The following is a 23,862-nucleotide window of genomic DNA, read 5'->3' as shown; positions in this document are numbered from 1 at the left end:
TATTTGTTGTTACTATTCAATAAATTTATTACAATCAGTAGAAATTAATTCGGAACGTTTCGACTTTACAAAGTCATCATCAGCCGCATAAACCCCAATCTAATTAATAAGCTTACATATCAAACGCAAAAAAACCAAATCAAAATCGAGTGTTGTAATTTTGATTTGGTTTTTTTGCGTTTGATATATAAGCTTATTAATTAGATTGGGGTTTATGCGGCTGATGATGACTTTGTAAAGTCGAAACGTTCCGAGTTAATTTCTACTGATTGTAATAAATTTATTGAATAGTAACAACAAATATAGCTCATTATTTATTTGACCTGGGAAGAATATTTATTTTGTATAATTTTAATTTTATATGAGCTGAGAATATTTTTAATTTTTCACTCAGAAAATTCTGATTTATTTATTATTAACTAATATAGAATTGCTATTAACGCAACCAGACTTTTTTCAATGTATAAGTATGTATACACACACACATTTAGTATAGTTTATTTATATACCGATTATTTTTATATTACAACGTATATATAAAATACATGATTTGTGCATATATAGATAATATGTATATGTACTACATATCTCGCGAAAAAACGAAAACGTGCTTTATAGAGAGGGACGGCAAGAGTTACGATAAGTTATTGCAGCAGAGTTATCGATATCGGATACGACCTATTAAAAGATAGAGAAACGACTTTGTTATTATGCAGCGTGTTCTCGCAAAATGTACGTATCATTGTCGCGATAGGAGAGTGTCCTGAAAAATTGTGCCTTGTATTTCGCGTAAAACGGTATTTCGCCATTTTGTAATTGTAGGTCGATTTGTCATGCTTGTTGACAATAATGCGTGCGTTAACATAATACGAGTATGCGTTTACGAATCGAATGTGCGTGGGGCTGCAAATTTTCGCTACCGACACGGCGCGATTAATTACAATCGCATTAAGCTAATTTGTTCCTAAATGAATAACGTGTCGCAACTGCATGTTGTGAGAAACTTGATGTAAACTTTATAATATTAATTCGATCTGAAAGATATTAAGTAAATAAAAAATAAACGAAGTGTCGAAATACATAAGGAATATATACAAGAAAATATATGGAGAGATATAATTATATTAATATATTTTTATAACTTTTATATTTAAAGATGTAATTTATATATTAATGCAACTTATACTTTGTAACTTATATTTTCAAAAAATATTAGTGCAGGCAAAGCATACATTTTATCTTTTTTGTTATTAATTATATTGAAAAAAAGATTTGGTAATAACTACTAAATATTAAGTGAAATAATTTCAATCAAATATTCATATAAACATAAATATGTTATAATATAATAATAAAAAAAATTATCCTTTTCTAAATATATTTAATAAGTATTCATATATCAAACATAATAATGCAACTGAAGTTATTTCGCTCGACGTCTGACTACTATTTAGAATCTTCCTTCTCAATATATTTTAAAATAAAGACAAATTCGGCGTTGCATGCGAATTCCTTCGAGAAACATCAGGAGGTTTGAAAAATCGAAAGTTAATTATTCTCGATAATATCGTGCATTATGCAACTCCAGTGTATTGCTCAATCTCATAGGCAGCCCGATCTGACTGTATTACTGTTCGTGCGTTTATGCGTCAAGGTTTGACGAAATCGTAATATCATGAGAGCAATCGCATGAGCGCTCGATGACGGGAGAAAGTAGGAGTCATGAAGAAGTCGTGTTTCGCATCCACCTCGAATCGTCGGTCTCGATTCTGACAGCCGGATTAGTCCGATCTGACATGTGCACGCGGCCGCGAGCGGCAATTCTTGGCATTGAAGAGCAAAGTAGGAAAAACGGGATACCCCGATTTGATTATCATCACCTACACGTGCTCGTGTTGACCTTCTCTCTCTCTCTCTCTCTCTCTCTCTCTCTCTCTCTCTCTCTCTCTCTCTCTCTGTCTTTTCCCATCTCGCTTTGCTCGCATTAATAGAACCAATGTTTTAAAGAAGCTACATCGTGACTTATAGTCTGGTAGTCGGGTATTTCAGAATCGTCGAACGAGACATTAGCGTCAGCGTCGATAATGACGTTTAATCTTGATAGATGATTCTAAAATTTTTTATCTGCAATGAAACGTAACGTAAATTATTGCATTATGCATCCCGTGAGACGTAGTTTATCACGATTTGTTGTTCATTATGATTCTATATACATATTCTATTTTATTTTTATTTAATATGCATATATATTTCAAAGAAAAAAAATCTTGTAAAGCGTATAATAATATATAATTTTTTTTCTTTTGCAAAATCTCGAATAATATTATTTTATTTTGCGTATACATATTTATATTTATAACAGACACTTTAAACGTGATATAATTTAACTCGTCGTATAATATATTTCATATATAACTACAGTATCATAAGAACTTAATGTATTAAAAATACATGCTAACTTTAAATTGCTTCTGTCCATTCATCATTTATTAGAAGTTTGTATTTATTCTTTTTCATTTATGATTATAAAAAAGATAGAAAGAACTGCAACGATATTTATGTAAGAAGAGCATTTCCTGCTTTCTTTTCTGGTATTTTTCTAGCACCTATGCATTTTTGAAGGTAATGCGGTTTGTTACAGAGGGATCGAGCTGTGATTTTGATCGGAATAATGCGAAGCCTGGATAGGCTATCGGGTAGCGACCAAGACTGCGGTGATCGGGAAATGTACATCGACCTGGACGACGCCTCCGTTGACTCGCTTACCGGCAAACGTACTCGCCACCATGTCGCGGAGGTATTTCACCTATTCTCCTCCCTCTCTCTCTCTCTCTCTCTCTCTCTCTCGTTTCCCTTTTTATCGCACTCTGCGCGTTATCTCGCCCCAGGCTTTTAAAGTTCCGTAAGCATTTACACCGAATAAGAAAAGATACTCGACCCACATAATTCTTTATTTATCATGCCGATTTGATAAGACTCAGGCTTTTCCGACGCTTCTTGATTTGTAGCACGACGAAATAGATAATTTGCAATGAGACTCGAATACAATGTTTAGCTGAATACGATTGTTACCAACAATACGATACATAAACAAAATTAGTTGACTGCGACCGAATTCGATGAATGGGTAATAAATTAGTTTTAAAAGCAAAAACCATTGGATGTAATACGTGGAACAAATGTTTCTCATTATCAGCTATCCAAATTGAGTAAATTATTTTTTTTATCAGCATTATGCAGCACCGAAGAAAATTGCAAACATTTTGTCTATCAGCATTTATTGCTTTAAATATCCTCGAAACGCATTGTTAAAAGGAGGGACAAGAGGGTAAAGAGGTTAAATAAGTTCTTTTGTTGATGAAAATAGCACGGTAAGATCTTTGGTTAGATTAGATTAAAAAATGCTATTATTATGTAAGACCTTATCATGCATTAATGTAATCACTTTTGCTTGTGTCGATTATATTCGGATATAGACGCACCTATGGATAACAATGTTCTTTAAAATACATTTGTGAGATAATCATTTTTTCTTATAAAAAATAATTAAAAATGAATATACTAAGTTAACACTCAATTTAGAATAAATTAAAAACTCAATCACTTTTTAAAGCATTACTGAAATCAATTCAACGAAACAAACAATTTACATCATACTTATATTTTCGTGTCATATAATTAAAGCTAAAAAAGACGCACTGTATAAGATATTTATAAACGCTCTGCGTGTTCTTTGAATAAAGTGAGAATCGCAAATACATCAGCACAATTTTCGAATGTAAATTATTTTTTTGTGAGAAATTTTTAAATGGAGATTCGCTTGTATCTACAATATCTACATCGCGCTGTGCTATGAAACATCAGAGCAAATATTTAACGAAGATCTATTCTGTTATGAACCGAACGAAAACAGGTGGGCGAGGAGAGCGACAGCAGCGGAAGCGAGAGGAGTCCGAAACAGGCGAAGAGAAGAAATCGCGGCAACGCGCCGCCGACCACGAGGAGACGGAAAAGCGGAATTTCCGCGCGCGAGAGGAACTTGAGGAGGCTCGAGAGTAACGAGAGAGAGAGAATGAGAATGCACTCCCTCAACGATGCCTTTGAGGTAATAGTTTATTGCTTCCTCGAACAGCTTTCGCTTCGTCGCGTCGTCGCGGCGACGAGCGCGACGAACTTTGCTAAAAACTTTCGAAGAACGAGAAACTTTCGCTACGGAACATTAAATCGCGAACAATAAGACTGAAATTAATGAAATATAATCGATTTTTATTCCATAAATACGTCAACCTGCAGGATTGTTGAGCAACAAAAATGTTATATTAAGATACTTATAGGTGGAAAAAATTAGACCAATAAGAATAAAATTAAATAAGATAAAGAAAGAATAATTATTCTTATTATATCAAGCACTAAGGTCCACTTTGACTGAAAGTAAGATTCTTTCTTTTATTTGAAATACTTTAGCAATAATATTTGAAAAATATTGTAGTTAAAAAATATTGTGTAATATTTTGTACTGATATTTGTTTCTAATACTAAAAAAAGACAATATTTAACTCGATTGTATTACAATCATTACTCATTACTACGCAAAACGCGTTGTTAATCTGCGTCAAACAACAAAATGCACACGTTAGCAATATGTAAAAAATTGATTTATGTAGAAGATAAATGACGATAACTCGCAACTGCAGCTCTATCGGATAAGTAACTCTCTTATTGACTGATCATGCGTAGCATCGTTAAAAATGTATCAACTTTCGACCATATTTGATTAGATTGCAAGCTGTTATTTATCGCGAATGCGACTCGATGTAATAGATAGACTTTCAATCCACTTCTCCCGGTTATAATTTACAGCAATTACGCGAGGTAATACCACACGTAAAAATGGAGAGGAAGCTCAGCAAGATAGAAACGCTCACGTTGGCTAAAAATTATATAATAGCACTGACGAATGTCATATGCGAGATGCGCGGCGAAGAACAACCGTATACGTGAGTATTGTTCTAATCCAGTGTTTTGTTAAATCGCAACACAGCGTGAAATAATTATCCACTGTATTAGAATTAAACAATTCATATCATGAAGAACTGGGTAAATAATAAATAAAGAGAAAAATAGAAGAATGAGTACTGTAGATAAATATTTTATACAAGATGTTAAAGATATTAAAATAATATCAAAAAATAAATATTTTTATGAGATTTTTTATATTTTAAATATGTCAATATAAAATCTAAACTATTCTCTAAACTATTAATTTTTGACAATCTCAATATTTTTATATATAGAGAATAGAAGTATTATATAAAAAAAAAACACTGTGTGTGATTTAACTTAAAAAATGTGTGATATGAAAAATTTACTGCATGTATTATTTTTTATTTAAAAATTATAATTTCTTGAAACTTTTACTTATCTTCCTAAAATAGATGAAATCTCTGAAATATATAAAATATGTAATTAAAATGAAACATTCTCTGTGTATATTTAAAAAAATATTCTTTTTCAGATTTGTCGATGGTGAATGCGGTTCCAGTAGTGGTGATAGTACCGGCCAACTAGAATTAAGCGGAGGTGAACAACCTGACGAATCATCCCCCGCGTCGATTCACGAGACCAACAACAACAGTCTTCTCCATGAAGACTTAGAACGCAGGATCTAAAAAAATTCGATCTAAACGACATGTGTCGGGACACATACATGCACATACACGCGCACACGTACACGCACAGACTCTGTGATAAACTATCATATTAGTGCCTTTCGTAGAGACAGCAATCCGTGACGATTCGCTCATTACTCGCCATGAATCTTCGTAGATCGTCGTACGTTTTCGAAAAATTCGTGCAATAAAACGATGATTCCATAGGAACGCGATAAAATAAAAGAATAGAAAGAAGGAAAAACGAATAGAAAGAGAAAAATAAGACGAACATGTAATGAAGTATAAGATAAACGTAACGAAATATAGCAAAGTAAATGAAGAAAGGACAAGACAAGAAAAAGAGAAAAATAGAAAGAATACGCGTTTTTAGATACGTAATACACGGAACGTTTCCGATCTAGCGCATAATCTTTTTCAAAGAGAGATTTCTCGAAGAATCGAGATGTCCTTATATAGAAAAAGTTTTTCATAGAAAGCCATTATTTTTATAACTTAATTTCTATCTATTACGCTAGATAGAGAAATATCTTAACAGCCAAACCCCTAAGATTTTATTATAAATATATATATTATATATATTCGTCTAAAATGATTGAAACAACATTTTAGATATTATATTTTTCTTATATAGTTAAATTCCTGAAGTTTAAAGCTCGTTATTAAAAAAAAAACTGCTCAATTCTCACTTCCTTTTAATTCAAGAATGAATAATGCAAAATGAAGCAGGTAGCAAAATTCTGTTAGTCTATTTTCTTATCTAGGGCTGAAAGATAATGTACTTCTCCAAATATCTAAGTAATGACGTGTTCAGGTAGAATGTGCTTCTCGCTGTACATATAGAATATATCGAGAGAAAAAGAAACAGAGTGAGAGAGTGAGAGATAGAGAGAGAGAGAAAGAGAGCTGTGAGAAAGAGAGAGAGAAAGAGAATATATCCAGAAAATATTTATATTGTATGGCACATTAAATGCACCGAAAATGACGGTTGTGCAAATTCACATCGTGAGTTTTTTCTGTCGATTAAATTTCGATTAATTTATTCTTTTATCAACATTGTCGACTTTTAGTGCAAAATATTATCACGCTAGTTACAACTACTACTACTATTATTACTTTTATTCCTATTACTAATACTACTCTGTTACTATATTGCTACACTATTATATATTACTGCAATCATCACTCCTACTATTATTCCTACTACTATAACTGTACTATACAATTATCATTCCTATAGAATACCATTGTTACATGGTTAGAGATATTATCTCTCTTTTAATATTTTATTTCGATTAATATTCGATTATTTTAAAATCCTTTTGAAAGATTATTATTATTACTGTTATATTATTATTGCATTATTTCTATTATTGTTATTATATTAAATTAATAACACATTAATTTAATGTTTCTCTCGTTGTAGTGATATCATCTGTTGCAACACATGCCTTTCACTCGTATTTCTCCGTCCGCGAATAATCTAAACGACAAATATATTATTCGCTAATTGGTATTAACCAATCGCAATAACTACATTTTTAATCTTTTCCAATCATCAATTATCAGTCTTATTTTTAGCTGCAAGCTATACACATAAGTAATAACTGTTTGGCTAATTAGCAATTTACAAACGTAATTACCAAATGTAAAATTAATTAAATTACATTTGATGATTACCATCAGATTTATTACAATTTTACTCATTTTTTTTCAAAGATAATTAATTTTTACATAAGTAATTTTGCATAAAGACGAAGTCTTACCATACCATACCATAATAGTGGTATGATAGACCTAAACAGACTAATCAAGCTAATAGATAACAGTTACGTTAAAATTTGTTAACTGTACATTTGCGACAAATCAAATGCAGCTGATTTATTATAGTTTCGTTATTATCATATAATGTCCATATAAATGCATGTTACTATTAGATAGATTAATTATTCAGTCGCAATTTTACGTCTCGAAGTCATAAGTCGTAAGAAAGTTTACAGTCGATTATCGCAATTATTAATATATGTGTAACAGTTGTCATCATGCGCGCTATTATCATACTGTTGTTATCATTATCATTGTCACTGTCATTGTGATGGTAGTTGCCATGTTCATTGTTTCACGCGTTATTATATTTTACTATTATTGATATTATTATTGAATAGCGTATTATTACGATTAAATATTGCATTCACATAATTTTCTGTATTTGTGCGTACAAATCATTTCCATAACCATGCATAATTAGCTGAAGATGACTATAAGATTTTAATTGTGTTTTCTGAAAGAACTATACAGTTAAACTTAAGGCGGCCTTAGTATTTATGGTCCTATCATCATGAAATTGCCATTTACATGGCATAACTTTATTATAATGCGACATCTTTCATTCGTGTTATATTTGAAAAATTTTACATAAAAATGCAGGGTAATTAAATTGCTCACCCATATATTATAACGTCTTTTCTAAATGCCTTAAATTATTAAAGAGAAAAATGTTTTGCTTTAAGAGATTTATATTGTAATAAAAGCAATTCTATATTTACCGCACATTTTTTCGAAAATATCAAGACTGCTTCCCTCTTTCTTTTAAATAACAAACGTTAAAACATTGAGACTTTTAAATTTTTGTAATACACTTTCACTTACATTAACAAAAAATGATCTTAACAAGATGAGAATAAAGAACTTTTTTTTATTAATTCATTTTTTAACATGGGCATTTTTTAACATTCATATTTTAGAAGCTTCACCTAAACTTAAATAGAAAGGAAGAACATACACATGGTTTAATTGTTATACACAATGTTTAATTTTTATTGCTCCTGACAGTATGTATAATAATGGCTATAATTAAAACAAATAGTGTTCCTAGCAACCCAAGCAGTACAGCCAGAAGAATTGTATCAATTGTTAACCACGGATCTTCTTCTTGAGTCCACGAAACAACCTCAGTTGTTGTAATTAAACTGCAAACGCAATGAATATTTGATATATTATTTAAGTAAAGATATTTTATATTAAAGGAAACAATATGCGGAAGTCAAGTAAAAAATGAAATTATAATCAGAACTGTGTAACATATTATACTTTATCTAAAATTCATGAATACTTTATTTAAAATACACGAATCTTTGATTAATTTATAAATATTTTGAAGAAATAATAAACACAAAATCTTCTCCTATGGTATTTGATTTAAATAAGAGTTTTTAATGTTTATTATTATAACAATTTGTTCTTATTGTCCAATTTCAATGTTCAGACATACTCTCTCCTCGTCACTTTATATTTTACAATTAAAATATATTTTATGGCTATGCATTTTGTAAAGGATATTTCGATCATGTTTTGCGCAGCCCTGAGTATAATTAGTAATGTGGAATGCCGACGTGCTGGTTTCCATTTCTTCCTCGGCGAGTTCGTCGAAGGACAGCGTAATAGCATTGTCCAGATCCTTTCCCAGTTGTTTGAAGGTGGTTTTGCCAAGCCAATCGGCGAGATCGTTGCGATTTAGCTGCCGAAGTCGATGTACAATCGCCGCGTGCGTCTTTCCCCGACCCTCCTCAGGAGAACTATTCCAATGAAGCAGTTGACGCAGACACGGGATCTCCTCGTCCACCTTACGCTCTTTTATTCGTGGGAATAATTGAACGTTAATTAAATCGTTTGAAGGATGAATAAATCAATCAAAACGATTAAATTAATGAAGAGTCTTGCGATTTAAGTTTACATATAGAAAGAACGATTTTGCTGAATACTTAAAATTTACCTACAGATGTAAAAATAATTTTATTGAATTATTAAAATAATTATGTATGATACTCAAGATGCAGATTACTAGAATGTTAAAACTTTTGCAGCGTTACTTCTTATGCTTGAATTTTCTACTCTCTACATTCTTTAGAATCTCACTGTAAAGAGTAAAAATTGAGCTAGTCTTAAAAAAAGAATGGTTCAATTTTTAATCTTTAAGAATGAGATTCACTCTAAAAGTTTTAGAGAGTATATAATTATAATATTTGTATCTACCTGAATTTATAAATACTTCACCAAAATCGTTCTTTCCAAAATCGTGCATATAACCACGAAAAGGAGAGCCGACCTGCTGCAGCCAAGCTGCTCGGCAAGTCGTAAGTCGTATAATGAAGCGCGGCGATCAATCGCCTACATTCGACCGGGTTTAATCGAGCTGCGAGATACTCCAATTCGCTCAGATTCACGTCTATCGTACCGTGGATTCTTAAGACAAAAATTAACGCGACGATTACAACACAAACACTGATCATCCGCATTTTTCTATCAAACGAGACATTAGAAAAAGAGAAAGAATCGCACAAATAAAAACAAAAGATCATTCTGTTGTAGCATGTGTTTTTATTTCCTTTTAATTCGAGAAGATGTCTCATTTTCGTTGCCTGGTTTACTTATCGATTAATCTTCTTCGCGATCTCATCGTATCTGCCTCGTTTTTCGTCCCTTTTTCTTTTTTCTGTAACATTTGTAGCAGGGAGTCGGTGATGCGGTCTCCAATCTCTCCGCCCTCACCGGTTCCTTTGGGATAATCGGCGCGGTGACTTCCGTCGTCTGTATCAAGTCCGGCGACACGGGTCTCTTCTTTTTTTTCCGTAATTTCTTTCGTCCTTCCTCGATGTCGGAAGGGAAATACTTTCTGAATATATTTTTACACACTGATCAATCGTTTCTCGTATATTTAACCTCGGAATCGTGCTGAGAATCGCATTACAGATAATAGTTTTTTTTAATATACTGACTCCTTTTTCTGTCTGCCTGTCAGCTTATCAATGATCCTCGCACACTTGTTCCTCACGAATAAGGTGCAGCAGCAAGTGCAAATTATAATAGCGATTATAATGCCACCGATGACGTGTATGGACAAGGAGATCGCCTGGCGTCCTAAAATACATCGTGCCGGATACGAATGTCATCGCTCTGGATATCCTTCATTCGACTCACCTGATAAAATATCGTGAATGGTTGCATTGGTATTATTCATTCCTCGTTTTTTCAAGAGTACTCCGTATCATCTTGTCCTATCGTTCCGTTAGTAGAAAACAATAAGAGTAAGCAATTGACATTTCGCGGTTAGGCAAATCGAATAACGCACACTTGGCTAACGTCACGTTTTGTTGATGTTGCACAATGTGAGATTTGATCGATCGAATAATGAAGTTTTCAAAACGATAACAGAAAAAGAAAGGTTGAGAGAAAAATTATAACATATATATCAGATTAATGTGAACGCATTTATCCAATAAGGTTAATAAAAACGAAATTTTAGCAAATTTGAAATAAAATTATAGTCACGAAACTTAGTATTTTCTTATTGCATGTAAAAATAAATTCTTTAATTTTTAAAAAATTTTGGCTTCTTAACTTTATTTAATGTAAAACTTGATGGAAGAACAATTTTTTGCATTAATTTCATACAAGATACTTTATTGTCACATGAACATATATATATATATATGTATATTGTATATATGTACAAATTTCATCACAATATTACATCATATTGATCTCGTTAATCACAACTGTCATTTCTTGAAATGCCAGTATAATATTGAAAAACTGCTAAATCATCGTCGTGCAAAAAGTTATATATAAGTTTCATTAATATCTTGTGAAAAACATATCATTGTCATGATTGATTAAACTTTTCGATAGATGTTATTTTTAAAAAGCGATATATAATATGTGCCACAGGTTTATCATTTACAATTAAAAACTCGCGATTTTGAGCATCTCAATTTGTGTACACCTGAGAGATTTTCAAAAAAATCAAGTCCAAGGTTTTCTTCCAAGCCTCTTGCACCTCTGACGTGTATTGCTTTCCGAATACAGAAGGGAAAGCTTCTAGTATCATCTGTTTCAAATTCTGAAAGATATTTATTACAATTATTTATAATTATTATATCTTAAAATAAAAAACAAATAACATTAATGGTTGCGTTTAAAATAGAAAAATCTGATCAATGAGCGTTCCATAATTCTTTAATAGGATTTATTCTTGTCTTTAGTTCTTCGCTGGATCTAAGTGTAGAAACCGATTATATTAAAGAATCACTGAGCGCCCAATCATATAATCTAAAAAATCACTGATCAGTTTTTTCTGTTGAAAGCAGTCAATATAAATCTGGTAAGTGTTAATTCGCAAGATGAGCAATTATCGACTAATTCCGAAAAGTAATTTTGTGAAATAATTTTATACAGGAAGCACACAAAATTAATTCAATAAAAGATTTAAGATCTTTTTACATCTATAAAAGCCTTTATATCTTAAAAATAAAAAATATATTTGACAAATCATTTAAATAAAAAGATAATAAGAATGGATTAAAGTTTATAAATAAAATTTTAGATACAAAATGTATTTCTATTACGTCATCGGGAAAAGAATATAAAAAATGCAAATTTAAAGATTTACTTGCCTCAAACTGCTGTGGTGTTTGTCCACGAACCTTGTGTTTTTCGGTAAAATTAATCAAGCTCGCTTCCATCAATTCTGGATCGTGCATTTGTTCAATCACTTTACCAAGCGTTGCTATGACATTAACGCAGTGCGCTTGAAATCTCTTGTTTTTCGGCAGTTCATCGAGAGGGACGTCCTTAAACGACTTAAATTCATTTTGACTTTCTGGATATTTTTTGAAAAAGCTATAAAAAATGATTTTAAGTTACGTGTTGAATTCGCGAGCAAAATGAGCAGTTTTGAAGAAATGATTAAAAAGCAAGTCGTTTTAGGGCTGATCCATCGTTAAAATTATATGATATGAAATTATGATATGAAATTAAAAATTAAAGATGTTTATGTTATGCATCAACTGCACAGATAAATAATGAGAGAACGTGATTTCTCGTTATTATTAAAAAGCAGAAGCAGAGCTAACATGGGTGAGCAACTTAAATGAATTATTCTGTAAATACATATGACTTACATTATCATGTGAAAGTTACGAGATTAATTAACTCGAGTTTTCTTAACTCATTATTTTAAAAAATGCTCCATCGTTTTTATACTTTTTGATATAAAACAAGCTTAAGATTTATAACTTTAATATAATTATATCCGAATTTAAATTTAGACTTGATTACATTATTATAAATTGATGTTAGTAATGTAAATATATATTTTGCATTAAACATTATTTATATTATTATAATATTTTTTATTATATAGATGGAAGATAAAACAACACGAAACAGTAACAGCAAAAGTCAATTATTTGCAGGTAATTGTTAAGTTAATAGTATTCCAAAATTACGTGGGTGTGAGATACTTACGCATCAAAACCAAAAATTTTAATTTTCTAGAAAATTTTCCTAAATCCCTGATTCTTCCCTGAATTCGCTGACCGTTTTCAATTTCCCTGATTTCTATTTTTGTGATAACCTTGATATACGTTAGAGAAATAAGCTGTAAATAACTCCTATCGCAAGATAGTCAATGCAATATGATTGTAAGATGTCGCAATAATTTACTCCGGTGTCACATGTGATAATGAAAACAGCGTTGAAATTTTCATAGCGAGCCTTTTGCCGCATCTTTTGCGACGCATCGCGACGCATTACGCATTAGTAAACGCGAATGCTTTCGATGAGACGTGAGGGTGTTAACGACGAGGCCCGTAGTGCGTGACATGGGTTTTTTTATTATGCACCAGATATATACGCTTCGACGAATCATTAAATGAATGGCTTGTTAGAATGCGGAAGTACTTCTTGAGCGAGGAAGCTTCGGCCGCGTTGAAAGAATTTCTTAACATATCGCGGCTATCACTCACAATGAGCGATCTTGCATTAAAATCTTTTATTTCTATCTAATTATCTATTTTTTTTTTAAGTAAGAATAGATATTTCCATTATACACTGAAATATAATTAATATTTTAATAAATATTTAATTAACTAAGGATCCGCTTTAACTGAGAGAGAGAATAGGATTTCTCTTATATTTAATTAGATTTATCTCATCTTTTACGGATTGCGTCGTTTCACCGGTACGGTTATTTCTGTGATCTCTCAATTTGATCGAAGTTACGAGTACTTAGCGAAAAGTGTGTGTGGAGCGGATGAAAAAAACGACAATTCATTCACACTCACGCGAGTAAAAGGGCGACTCCGACTGACACTTCGTCTTTACGAACGATCGCCCATGTGTTCTGCACTAGTCTCTTTTGCTTTTCGGTCAGGCCGAGTTTTTCGTCTAATTTATTGTCGTTCAGAAAGAAATCAAACAGACCACGAAACAATGCCATGTTCGCGTCAGTGTGCGGGAACAGAGCCTGATCTATGGAAAACAATTGCACTGTTGATCAGATGATTATCTCACAAATGATCTCCAATGGGAGACTTATTCTCGTTAAGAATAACTAAAGGATTCGTATATGTGGTATTAATGTTAAATGGACGGTAATTCTTTAATGTTTCTTTTTTGCAAACTTGATCGATCACGATTTAATTCGTGTGTATTCTCTAAATTTTTTGAAATGGAATTTTACTTTAAAGAGTGAAATCTCATTCTTCAAGATTGAAAATTCTGCTACTCTTTTTTTAGAAAACAGTGTTTTCACTTTTTAGATTAATATCTAATGAAAAATCAAACGCAAAAGTGATTTTCAAAGAAAGATGGTGAAATATTTAAATAAAATAGCGTCTACTTTTATATCGTGTCTTAATATATTAATTCTTTCAGATAATTATATTCTCATATTTCTTACAGAAATTCAACATTAACTATTTTACTGAAAAGCAGTATAGTTATAATTATCTATTTGAAGAAATTATTTTAAATATTAAAAAGCAGTGAATGGCATTGCTTTTAATATTTAAAATAAATAATTAATTATTGTCTTTTCTAAAATTATATATAAGCTGTATTAGAATTCTATAAAAAACATAAAGACACTGTACGACACTAAAATATAATAGAAAGACGCGAGAAAATATATCGTCATATTAAAAAAAAATAAATACGTTTTGCACATGAAAACAAGCGTTATCTCTAAATATGCAAATTGCTTCGGTATTATACAAACGACAGTAATCTGGATTTGCGCATTCGTTATAAAAGAGAAAAACGCCCTTTTTAGCACGCAAGACTTGCACGCACACTGAATGTTAACCAATCGAGGATTATTTATTACGCGACACAAACAGATCATTGCAACAGACCGTTTATTTCTCGCGTTCTCCGAGATGAATTAATAAAATTCGCGCGCAAAGATCATAATTGTACGACAAAATATTTAACAGTAAGCTAACAAAGAAAATGGAAGGGGCGACGAATTCATAGCAAGATCAAGCGTTTGTACAAAAGCGACTTTCATTTGCGATATCAATTCAGCCTTTGATAATGCCTTTGAGGCTTCCACGGATATTTTTTATACAGAAGTATAAAAATTCGCGGGCTACCTTCATGGCTGCAGATTCATCATTAGAATATCAACGTTTCGTGAATATTGCAAGTTCACTTCATCACGAGGAACAGCCTGATACGAAATGTTGGCATTCTAATAATGGATCTGAACACGGAGACAACCCGCGAAATGTTCTGCAATTCAGCCTTTCTTTTTCTTTTCGATTTCGGTATCGCAGCAATTGCTTAAATCGCTCGTGAATGAAGAGATAGAGCGTGAAAGATAACTGAGCTAATACCAGAGGCTGAGCGAGGAAGAGAAATGGAGCGGCTGGAAGCACTGCGCGAGCAACTATACGGACTGACACGATGAGGCCTCGTTTATCGAGAATCGTATCAATTACGTTGTAATTCAGTACGATATGTCACGTGCCACGCGTGCTACACTGGTCAAGCGGCGACTACTCGATGCCGGCGGCCGATCTAACTATTTTAAAGTCGTCCCCACTCCACTTCCGGAGATAACCCGCGATGGAGGAATTGCGTTATACGTTTTCATAAGACAAACTCCGTAAGCTGGACTATCTTTAGAAATCTCGATTGAACAATAACAGGAAGTGCATTGCTGATAATGAGAATCAATCTTTTCGACTACTTTGTAAATTGAATCCAGCAGAACGACGACTATATCATGAAAGTTTCGTCTGACGATTTGGAGAGGTAAAAGTGCGCCTTTACATGCATTTAAATATAAATGTGTATCCTTTGTAACATTTTATTTAAATTAAAATTTCAAAAAATGAAATATATCCCTTCTGTAGTATTTTATCATATATTTTATGTAATTTTAATTATATTTTCAGAATTTTTAAGCATAAAAGTTTTGAATAATGTGCGTTTAAATATTTTATATATTTTATATACTATACATGTATATATATATATATATATTTGTTTAAAACATTAATATTAATGTACATAATTTTCATAACTTTCCAATATTTTTTATAAATTAAAAAATCTAGAACTCCGACATTTTTTCTCATAACTGTATTATTTTTATATTTGATAATAAAACTTATTAGAAATTAATACTCATACAGCAAAAAATTTTGCAGCAGCGTTATTGCAACATGTGCATTGTTACTACAATATTACTATTGTATAAAATAATGACTTTTTATCTTTTGTTCCTCACTGAATCCAAGTATATAAATATTATAAATCAATCATATTAAAAGAAACAGTTGCGAAGCTGCTTCTTTTTTTAATATAGCCATATATATATAAAGTTCCATTGCACTACATTAATGACTACAATATTATTGGAACGATCTATGTTGTATGGATATATTAGGACAATTAAAAATATCAAGATTAACGGGATTATATTATTATATACATATACCTCTATTTATAAATATGTATCACACAACGCAGTTCTCCAAAGAATTTAAGAACGTTCAAAGGACGTTTATATCCTAAAGATGTTTCCAGGATGTCCCTCGAAAAAGTGCATTGTGTGGAATATATGTATACAACTGGATAATCTCCACTTCAAAATTAATTAATTCTTTTCCAAAACGATTTAAATCCAGAAAATTTTGATGAATATATACATATAACTAATAGAGTGCGTTCGGGGAGACGCTATATTAGCGCTATTTGTGTGATTCATCGTTCATCAGACGTGAAACAAGGATAGAAAATGACATAAATGGTGCTAAAATAATGGCGTCTCTCTGATTGCATCCATAGCAAAATTATTCTTGCACGTACTTGATGATGATCGCGCGTTATTTATTGACCTATCGTTGCAACTTGCAGCTCGAATAGTAGGGGACGATTTGTAATGGCCGCCAAGCTCGTAGAAGTGAAATACCACACGGTGTTTATGTTACGGTGAAATATATTTCCGAGATAGATTCCTCACATGCGATAATTTCACTTTTAGATGTTCGCGAAAAACACAGAACGCTTCGAACGCGAATCGTTTCGCGACATCGATGCGACTAGCGTGACGCGATCCGAGGCGCGATCCATGACTGACCGGGATTCGAAATGTATCGAAGTCATTGCGATTCTCGAAAGTCGAAGCGGCAGGTAAATCGCGACAATCGGGCTATGTTCATTCTAATCACCTTTTTCGCGCTCGGTATGAATTAAAATGATCATATGCATTTGGCTCTAGTATTATTCCATGCATTTAACTCTATTAAAATAAACAAAATGATGTCAAGGGCGATTAAAGAGTCAGTAATAATTTTCGTTTCACAATAAAATATATAATCAGTCATTTTCAATAAAATTAATTCTAACACTACTCAACATTAAATCGTCTAACAATCATATAATACAATTAAAATAGAAATAAGCATTAATATAAAAAAATATATAAAGAACGTTACAAGTCGTTACTCTATCGTTACTCTATTAAAATGTCGGTCATTTTAAGCAACAATTTATAATCACATTGTATGGAGCAGAGAGAAACCTGAGAGTGGACATCTTGGTCTTTTTCGTATACCAAATCTCATAGGTTATAATGTCTATGTTTTTTTTTCGTGGTTCTTCTCCCTATACTATTATGTGGATTAGACAAAGAGGAATAACCAACTTTGATGGTTCGGTCTTGTCTAACCCACGTTAGTATGAAGAAGAACCACAAAAACGTGGACATTATACCTTATGAGATTTGGATACGAAAAAGGCCAGGATCAGGTTTTTCTCTGATATAAGTTAATATGGTATTATACGTAAATATAATTTATTAGATACTATTGATTCGATTTTTTGTACATATATAGAAACAATAAAACTATCCAATATTAATAAGTAATTTTAATAACAAAATAGTACAGATATACTGCTTAATAAATTAATTATCAATTAAATTAGTCAAAGATCAATCGAAGTCGTTAAGAAATGTCGTGTGCCAATCGAGAAGGATTGAAGCGATTCAATAAACTCGAACAACGATATTGCGATTCTCGAAGTAGCAAACGTAAATACGTTTTTTTTTAGCGACATGGTGCATAGATAATCACACTGAACTGGTAATTTATTCTCCAAACAAGAACAATTTTCCATTTAAAAAGAATAAGGAGTTGAAGAAACTGTAAATAAACTGTCATTTATCATAACTATGATTTATTTTGGCATTCATATTTCTGTGATTATATTCATCTTACGTTTTTAAGGTTAATTTTAAATATGACTCTTCTGACTTTTCTTTTATTACTTTCTGTGTGTATTATCACCGTTATCTTACTAAAAGATAAGATCAAAATATCATAAAAGATGCAAAATTTTCTTTTTTTTTCTTACTAAAAAAGATAGTCTATTCCTTTATATTTAGTTTTAAAATCGTTCTGTGATACAACAAGAACTCAATTAAAATCTTAATAAATTGATGTGGGCTTGGATGTTTCTCGTTTCAGTATTAAATGAAGAAATTATAAACTTTACAAAATTTTTTTTAAACATATAATATAATTAACAGTAGGTTATGTAGACATGTATAAAGGCCTCATAATTTGGTATAAATTTTCAGTGATCTATTTAAGCAGGTCAATATTTAGAGCATAACAATGAATCCAAATTTGGTGGATCGTATTCTGAACATGTGCAAATCAACTGAACCACTCAAGATAAATCTGCCAGTTCCCTCTATTAAACAACACGTAAATAAAGATGTATTATATCAAGAATTTGATTCTCATGATACTGGCCAATGTAGTAAGGAATCAGAAACAGAGTATGTAAAGGAATATATACATAAAGAAGAACAAAACTATCTACAGGTGATAAGCATTAAGATATAAAATATATCACTCTACATTTTATATGTTTTACTTTATTGTTCTTTCTTTTTTTTACAGATGAAAAACAGCATGTTTTCCAACAATGACAATCACATAGACAACATATCAGAGATATCTGGAGAAATAGCAATTCGTAAGGAAGATACTATTCGGCTTTACCAAACGTACAACTTTGCTTATCGGCCCAAAAATAATTTAGCTATTCTGTCTATGAGAAATAAAGTTGTGTCTATGATTGCGAGTAATTCTGTTGTCATTATTCGTGGTTCCACTGGTTGTGGGAAAACGACACAAGTGCCACAACTTATTCTTAATGCAGAATTTGAAAAGATGCAACACTGCAATATCATAGGTATCTAGATTACACTATCTACATATCTATAGTAGAATATTTATACACTTAAATTTTCTTTTCAAATTATTTGTATTTCAATTTTATTAATATTTTATCATATAATACAAAAACTTTTCTATTTTGTAGTAACTCAGCCAAGACGCATAGCTGCCATGAGCATTGCAAAACGGGTAAGTCAAGAAAGAGACTGGCCTGTTGGTACACTTGTGGGGTATCAAATGGGTTTAATCAAGAATGTAAACCGCGACACTCGCATAACGTATTGCACAACTGGTGTGCTTTTAAATAAGCTTACGAACAAGAAGCATATGATGGATTATACTCATGTTATATTGGATGAAGTACACGAACGCGATGAAGATATGGATTTCCTTCTGTTGATAGTAAGGAAGTTATTACGTACAAATTCTCCGATGGTTAAAGTTATACTGATGTCTGCGACAATTAACGTGGATAAATTTTCTGCATATTTTTCGACGCCCTTGGAAAATAAACTTATACCTGCGCCGATCATTGATATACCCAAAGGTGGCCCTTATGAAATTTCTGTGTATTACTTAGATGAGTTAGACAATTTGGGTGTTGTAAGTATATATTTTTTGTACAAATATAATTAAGTCATATGTATAAACAAAATGAGTACGATCATTGTCTACTTTAAAGATGGAGAGAAAAGAAAATATTACATGTTAACAGGATTTTGTATTTTTAAAGTAGAGGTTTCTATGCTTTTTATTATTTTTCAAATATTGTTTCATATTGAATAAATTTTTGCTAATATTTTAAAGGTTTTGTATGTAACTTAAAATAAGAATATTACTAATCAATAATTGACTTCACTTCCTCTTTTTTTCTTATTTTGATTAATGTGATTAATGGCATTAATGGAGAAGCAATCATGGAAAATATATTGCCTTTTTGTACAGGTACCTGAAGTACCCGAGGAACCAAAATTCATGATCTCTGTAGCAGAATTTGCTGCACGTGTTATAGAAATTTTCGACAGTATTGACAATAAGAATGATGCTCCAGATTATGAATTTGAAAGGCCCGCTGTGCTAGTATTTTTACCAGGATTTACTGAAATCGAGGAATTACGTGCTATACTTCTATCAGAAAGATATACGGATACACAATGGGATATAATTATTTTACATTCGTTTATCTCAACTGAGGAACAAGAAAATGTATTTAAGAAACCACCGAAAAGTTATCGGCGTATCATATTATCAACAAACATCGCTGAGAGTAGCATTACGGTACCCGATGTTAAATATGGTATGTTATATTGAATCAAGACTGAGCGATATTTGTTGAATTAATTTTACCTCTGTGAGTCAATAGAATTACTATATATAATTCTCATTTCCTTTTTTGTTCAGTGATTGATTTTTGCTTGACAAAACTTCTTGTCATGGAACCTGGAACTAATTATCAATGCCTGCAACTTTGTTGGGCAAGCAAGTCAAATTGTCAACAACGTGCTGGACGTACAGGCCGTGTAATGGATGGTAGAGTATACAGAATGATACCAAGAAAATTTTACAAAGTGAGTAGTTTTACCCCAAAATGACGTTTTCAATGTTTCGACTTTAATTCTTCGCAGAGTCTGTAAATCATATCTTGAAAATTACAGAATGTGCTAAACGAAGAATGTCTTCCGGAAATACTCAGAGCTCCGCTTGCGAATGTCGTTCTTAAAACGAAATTGCTGGATATGGGCGAACCGAAAGCTCTTCTCGCACTTTCTCTGGATCCACCTAATCTTAGCAACATACGGGATACTATATTGTTATTAAAGGAAGTTGGTGCATTACTTAATAGAGGTACACACGAATTTGATGGGGATATAACGCCTTTGGGTCATATAATGGCCAATCTTCCGTTAGACGTACACGTAACGAAATTGGTTATCCTGGGTCATGTTTTCGGCATCCTGTCGGACGCAATTATTATTGCGGCTAGCATGACCGTTAAAGATATATTCAATATTGGATTTCACGAATTACAGACAACCTATTACGAGAAAATGCATTGGTCCGCTAAGTCCGACAGCGATAGTATAGCCTGCTTGAATGCCTTCAAAGTGTGGCAAAATGATAAAGTAAATCGTCGTATAAACAGTCATAATCAGGAAAAAGAATGGGCGCGAAAGAAGAGTCTCCGCGTGAGATCGCTACGCGAGATGGATGCCTTTATAAGTGAGATAAAACATAAGTTGTATCACTTCGGCATAAAAGAAACTACGGGTCCTGAAAGAATCACTTGGGAAAGTCTCTTTATCGATCGATATTTTGTACTCAAATTCATAATCGCCGGTGCATTTTATCCTAATTATTTCATCAAATTTCCATATAATGTAAACGAACGCATACAAGAGATAGAGAAGATGTTAGCTCTTCGCGATCCGGTGAATACCATCATCCTACGAGGCTGGCCGACGAAACAGCCTGGGTCACTGTACTCTAAGAAGCTCCAGGAAATCTTTGGACAGCATGTGCTCGTAGATTCCAAAGACTACGAGAACATAACTGTATCCTTCGATGGGTCAAATCGCATTTATATCGAATATGAACAAAAGAATCGCGTAATGGCAGATTACAATTTTGTTCGGAATTGTATCAAACTTAGACAATGTCGGATGCCGATCCAAATAAACTTATTAAATCACAAAGATGCTTGTTGCATAGCCGAAGATCTTGGGCTTACGAAGGATTATGGAAGACTTGTGTTTCAACAATTTGCCAAAGAGAACGAATTGCCAAGCAGACGATACATGTACGACAAAAAGCCGTATCCGGATTTACCGGAAAATTACAAATATCAATCCAAGGTGACATTGCAAGGTCCCCTTTCGCCGATAGAAGTTAGACTTGTTCATATGGTGACTAAGGGAACAACAAAAAGGGTGAACGTGGAAGCCACATCAGTCAATTCCGTTCTTCTTGATACCTGTCCGGAAAATCCAAAAGGAATTTTTTTGATAGCGCAAAACATCATTCGAGATTCTAAGAGTATGGATAACCTGACTCTACGGAACACAACCCTCTTACCCACTACACCTGGTCTCATATCGCTAATCACTTTAATTTTTACACCATATATGGAACTGCGACGTAGTCCTTTGGGCACTTATTACACAGGTGCTCTATGTGGACTGGGATACAATCGTATTACAGGGCAAAGCTTGTTTCCAGATCATGATTTAGAAGTTATGTTTGACGTCGAAATTGCGATGAATGATTTACGAATGGTACGTTGTTTGATCTAAATTAAATCATACTACACGTTGCATGATACATTCAGACATATTCGATCTGAGATTTTCTTTTGTCTGTATTTTTATGTAAGTAATTAAGATATTCATGAATCATGAAAATTTTGTTGGCAGATTAACAAGTTACGCCATTGGATGAATGTTGCTATGCACTTCAATGTCAGATCTGAAATTGTAGACGATAATACTCATCATGATATAATTGTAAATTGCCAAAATCAAGTTAAAAATGCATTCAAAGATGTAATATATAAAACCCGTAACAAAATAGAGCCAGTTCCAATCAGTAATTTTGGCAAATGGAACCGATATGATGAGACTCTATTTCTCGTGCCTGCTCGAGAAACATCGAAGAAAAGTAATGTCTATGGTTTACACAAAGCATTAGAATTAAATGATAGGAACGATAATCTGGAAGAAATGATTAGACATCTGTTAGAATTAGAGGCTTTAGCTCATCAGTAAGTGATACATCATTAATAATATATTCTATTAAATTTGGACCGTTTAAAATACGTTGGTATTTATTTATATTAATATCTTGTTATTTATTTATATTAATATCTTAATTATTTATATAATATTAATATCTTGTACTCTTTCTATGTACAGGGAGCCAAATGAGACGAGTATTATACTCATTTATTGCAAACTGTGTTTAATAGAAGTACGCGGCATTATCAACCTTCGTGCACATTTGTGTTCGGAGCAACATATAACGAAACAACAAATGATAGATACAACTTCCGAATTTGGAGAAAATCTGCAGAATATTCTAGACCAACTGAGGCTATAAATAAGTAAATTTGCATTTGCGTTTAATTATTTCTTTTGTTATTTTGTAATTTTATTTTATACTATAACTTGTATTTTATAAGTTGATTTGATACGATATCATATTTTTTTTACTTATTGTATGAATAGTAATAAAAGTCAGGTTAATTTGTAACTAAATGATAAGTTGTGACAATGTTGTAATTCATTATACATATATCTAGGAACTTACCCCCGTATTCATAGTCAGACCTTATACTTAAGGCTTCCTTAAATTTATCTTCAGATGATTTACGAATCATTTTATTGAGTATCTACTGAGTATCTAAAGATAAATTTAAGGAAGCCTTAAGTATAAGGTCTGACTATGAATACGGGGGTTAATGTTAATATAAGATATAAGAAGTAATTATTTTTTTCTTATATAGAGTATTTTTTTTCTTTTTATTTTTAGTTTACAATTGAGCATATACTATCTTTTTTATTGTACAATTACAAATTTATTTACGTATTAAATTGAATTTTTTGTCGAACAACTACAGGCTTTTTATATGTTATACAATGTATAATAATATACATATATAT

General features: G+C 32.0%; 4 protein-coding genes across 10 annotated transcripts in view; 2 read left to right on the top strand and 2 right to left on the bottom strand.

Annotated features, from left to right (window-relative positions):
- LOC108775210 (class A basic helix-loop-helix protein 15) overlaps positions 1 to 6,211 on the top strand; it is a 7,773-nt gene extending 1,562 nt beyond the window's left edge. Inside the window, exons 2-5 of one of the 2 annotated variants that reach the window (XM_018541512.1) lie at positions 2,642 to 2,797; positions 3,914 to 4,105; positions 4,861 to 4,997; positions 5,516 to 5,669. In XM_018541512.1, the coding sequence (XP_018397014.1) occupies positions 2,672 to 2,797; positions 3,914 to 4,105; positions 4,861 to 4,997; positions 5,516 to 5,669 (609 nt within the window). In that variant the 5' untranslated portion in view covers positions 2,642 to 2,671. Of the gene's footprint in view, positions 1 to 2,641; positions 2,798 to 3,913; positions 4,106 to 4,860; positions 4,998 to 5,515 lie in introns of those variants that run through there. The other variant, XM_018541513.1, reaches the window with a different exon arrangement.
- A 2,740-nt stretch (positions 6,212 to 8,951) lies between these two features.
- On the bottom strand, positions 8,952 to 10,954 carry LOC108775195 (uncharacterized). 6 transcript variants are annotated; one of them, XM_018541492.1, is made up of 3 exons: positions 10,445 to 10,954; positions 9,775 to 10,360; positions 8,952 to 9,299 (listed from the first exon to the last, which is right to left on the bottom strand). In XM_018541492.1, exons 2-3 carry the CDS (start codon positions 10,076 to 10,078, stop codon positions 8,956 to 8,958), a joined length of 648 nt encoding a protein of 215 aa, XP_018396994.1. In that variant the 5' UTR covers positions 10,079 to 10,360; positions 10,445 to 10,954; the 3' UTR covers positions 8,952 to 8,955. The 6 variants fall into 6 exon arrangements, with proteins under 6 accessions (XP_018396994.1, XP_018396993.1, XP_018396992.1 ...); XM_018541491.1 differs by having other exon boundaries at positions 9,775 to 10,341; XM_018541490.1 differs by having other exon boundaries at positions 9,775 to 10,586; positions 10,647 to 10,954.
- Positions 10,955 to 11,278: 324 nt separating this feature from the next.
- Glob1 (globin 1) lies at positions 11,279 to 15,608 on the bottom strand. The gene is made up of 4 exons (XM_018541496.1): positions 15,347 to 15,608; positions 13,793 to 13,979; positions 12,122 to 12,347; positions 11,279 to 11,568 (listed from the first exon to the last, which is right to left on the bottom strand). Exons 2-4 carry the CDS (start codon positions 13,945 to 13,947, stop codon positions 11,437 to 11,439), a joined length of 513 nt encoding a protein of 170 aa, XP_018396998.1. The 5' UTR covers positions 13,948 to 13,979; positions 15,347 to 15,608; the 3' UTR covers positions 11,279 to 11,436.
- A 2,462-nt stretch (positions 15,609 to 18,070) lies between these two features.
- Positions 18,071 to 23,299, top strand: LOC108775261 (putative ATP-dependent RNA helicase TDRD9). The gene is made up of 9 exons (XM_018541571.1): positions 18,071 to 18,103; positions 18,601 to 18,850; positions 18,929 to 19,223; positions 19,353 to 19,810; positions 20,153 to 20,504; positions 20,609 to 20,775; positions 20,863 to 22,479; positions 22,618 to 22,964; positions 23,116 to 23,299. Exons 2-9 carry the CDS (start codon positions 18,638 to 18,640, stop codon positions 23,297 to 23,299), a joined length of 3,633 nt encoding a protein of 1,210 aa, XP_018397073.1. The 5' UTR covers positions 18,071 to 18,103; positions 18,601 to 18,637.
- The last annotated feature ends 563 nt before the right edge of the window (positions 23,300 to 23,862 follow it).

Source organism: Cyphomyrmex costatus, unplaced genomic scaffold (assembly GCF_001594065.2).
Source record: "Cyphomyrmex costatus isolate MS0001 unplaced genomic scaffold, Ccosl1.0 scaffold29, whole genome shotgun sequence".
In the NCBI taxonomy this organism is placed as follows: Eukaryota; Metazoa; Arthropoda; class Insecta; order Hymenoptera; family Formicidae; genus Cyphomyrmex; species Cyphomyrmex costatus.
The sequence above is the reverse complement of the archived record's forward strand: the minus strand, read 5'-3'. Positions and strand labels throughout refer to the sequence as shown.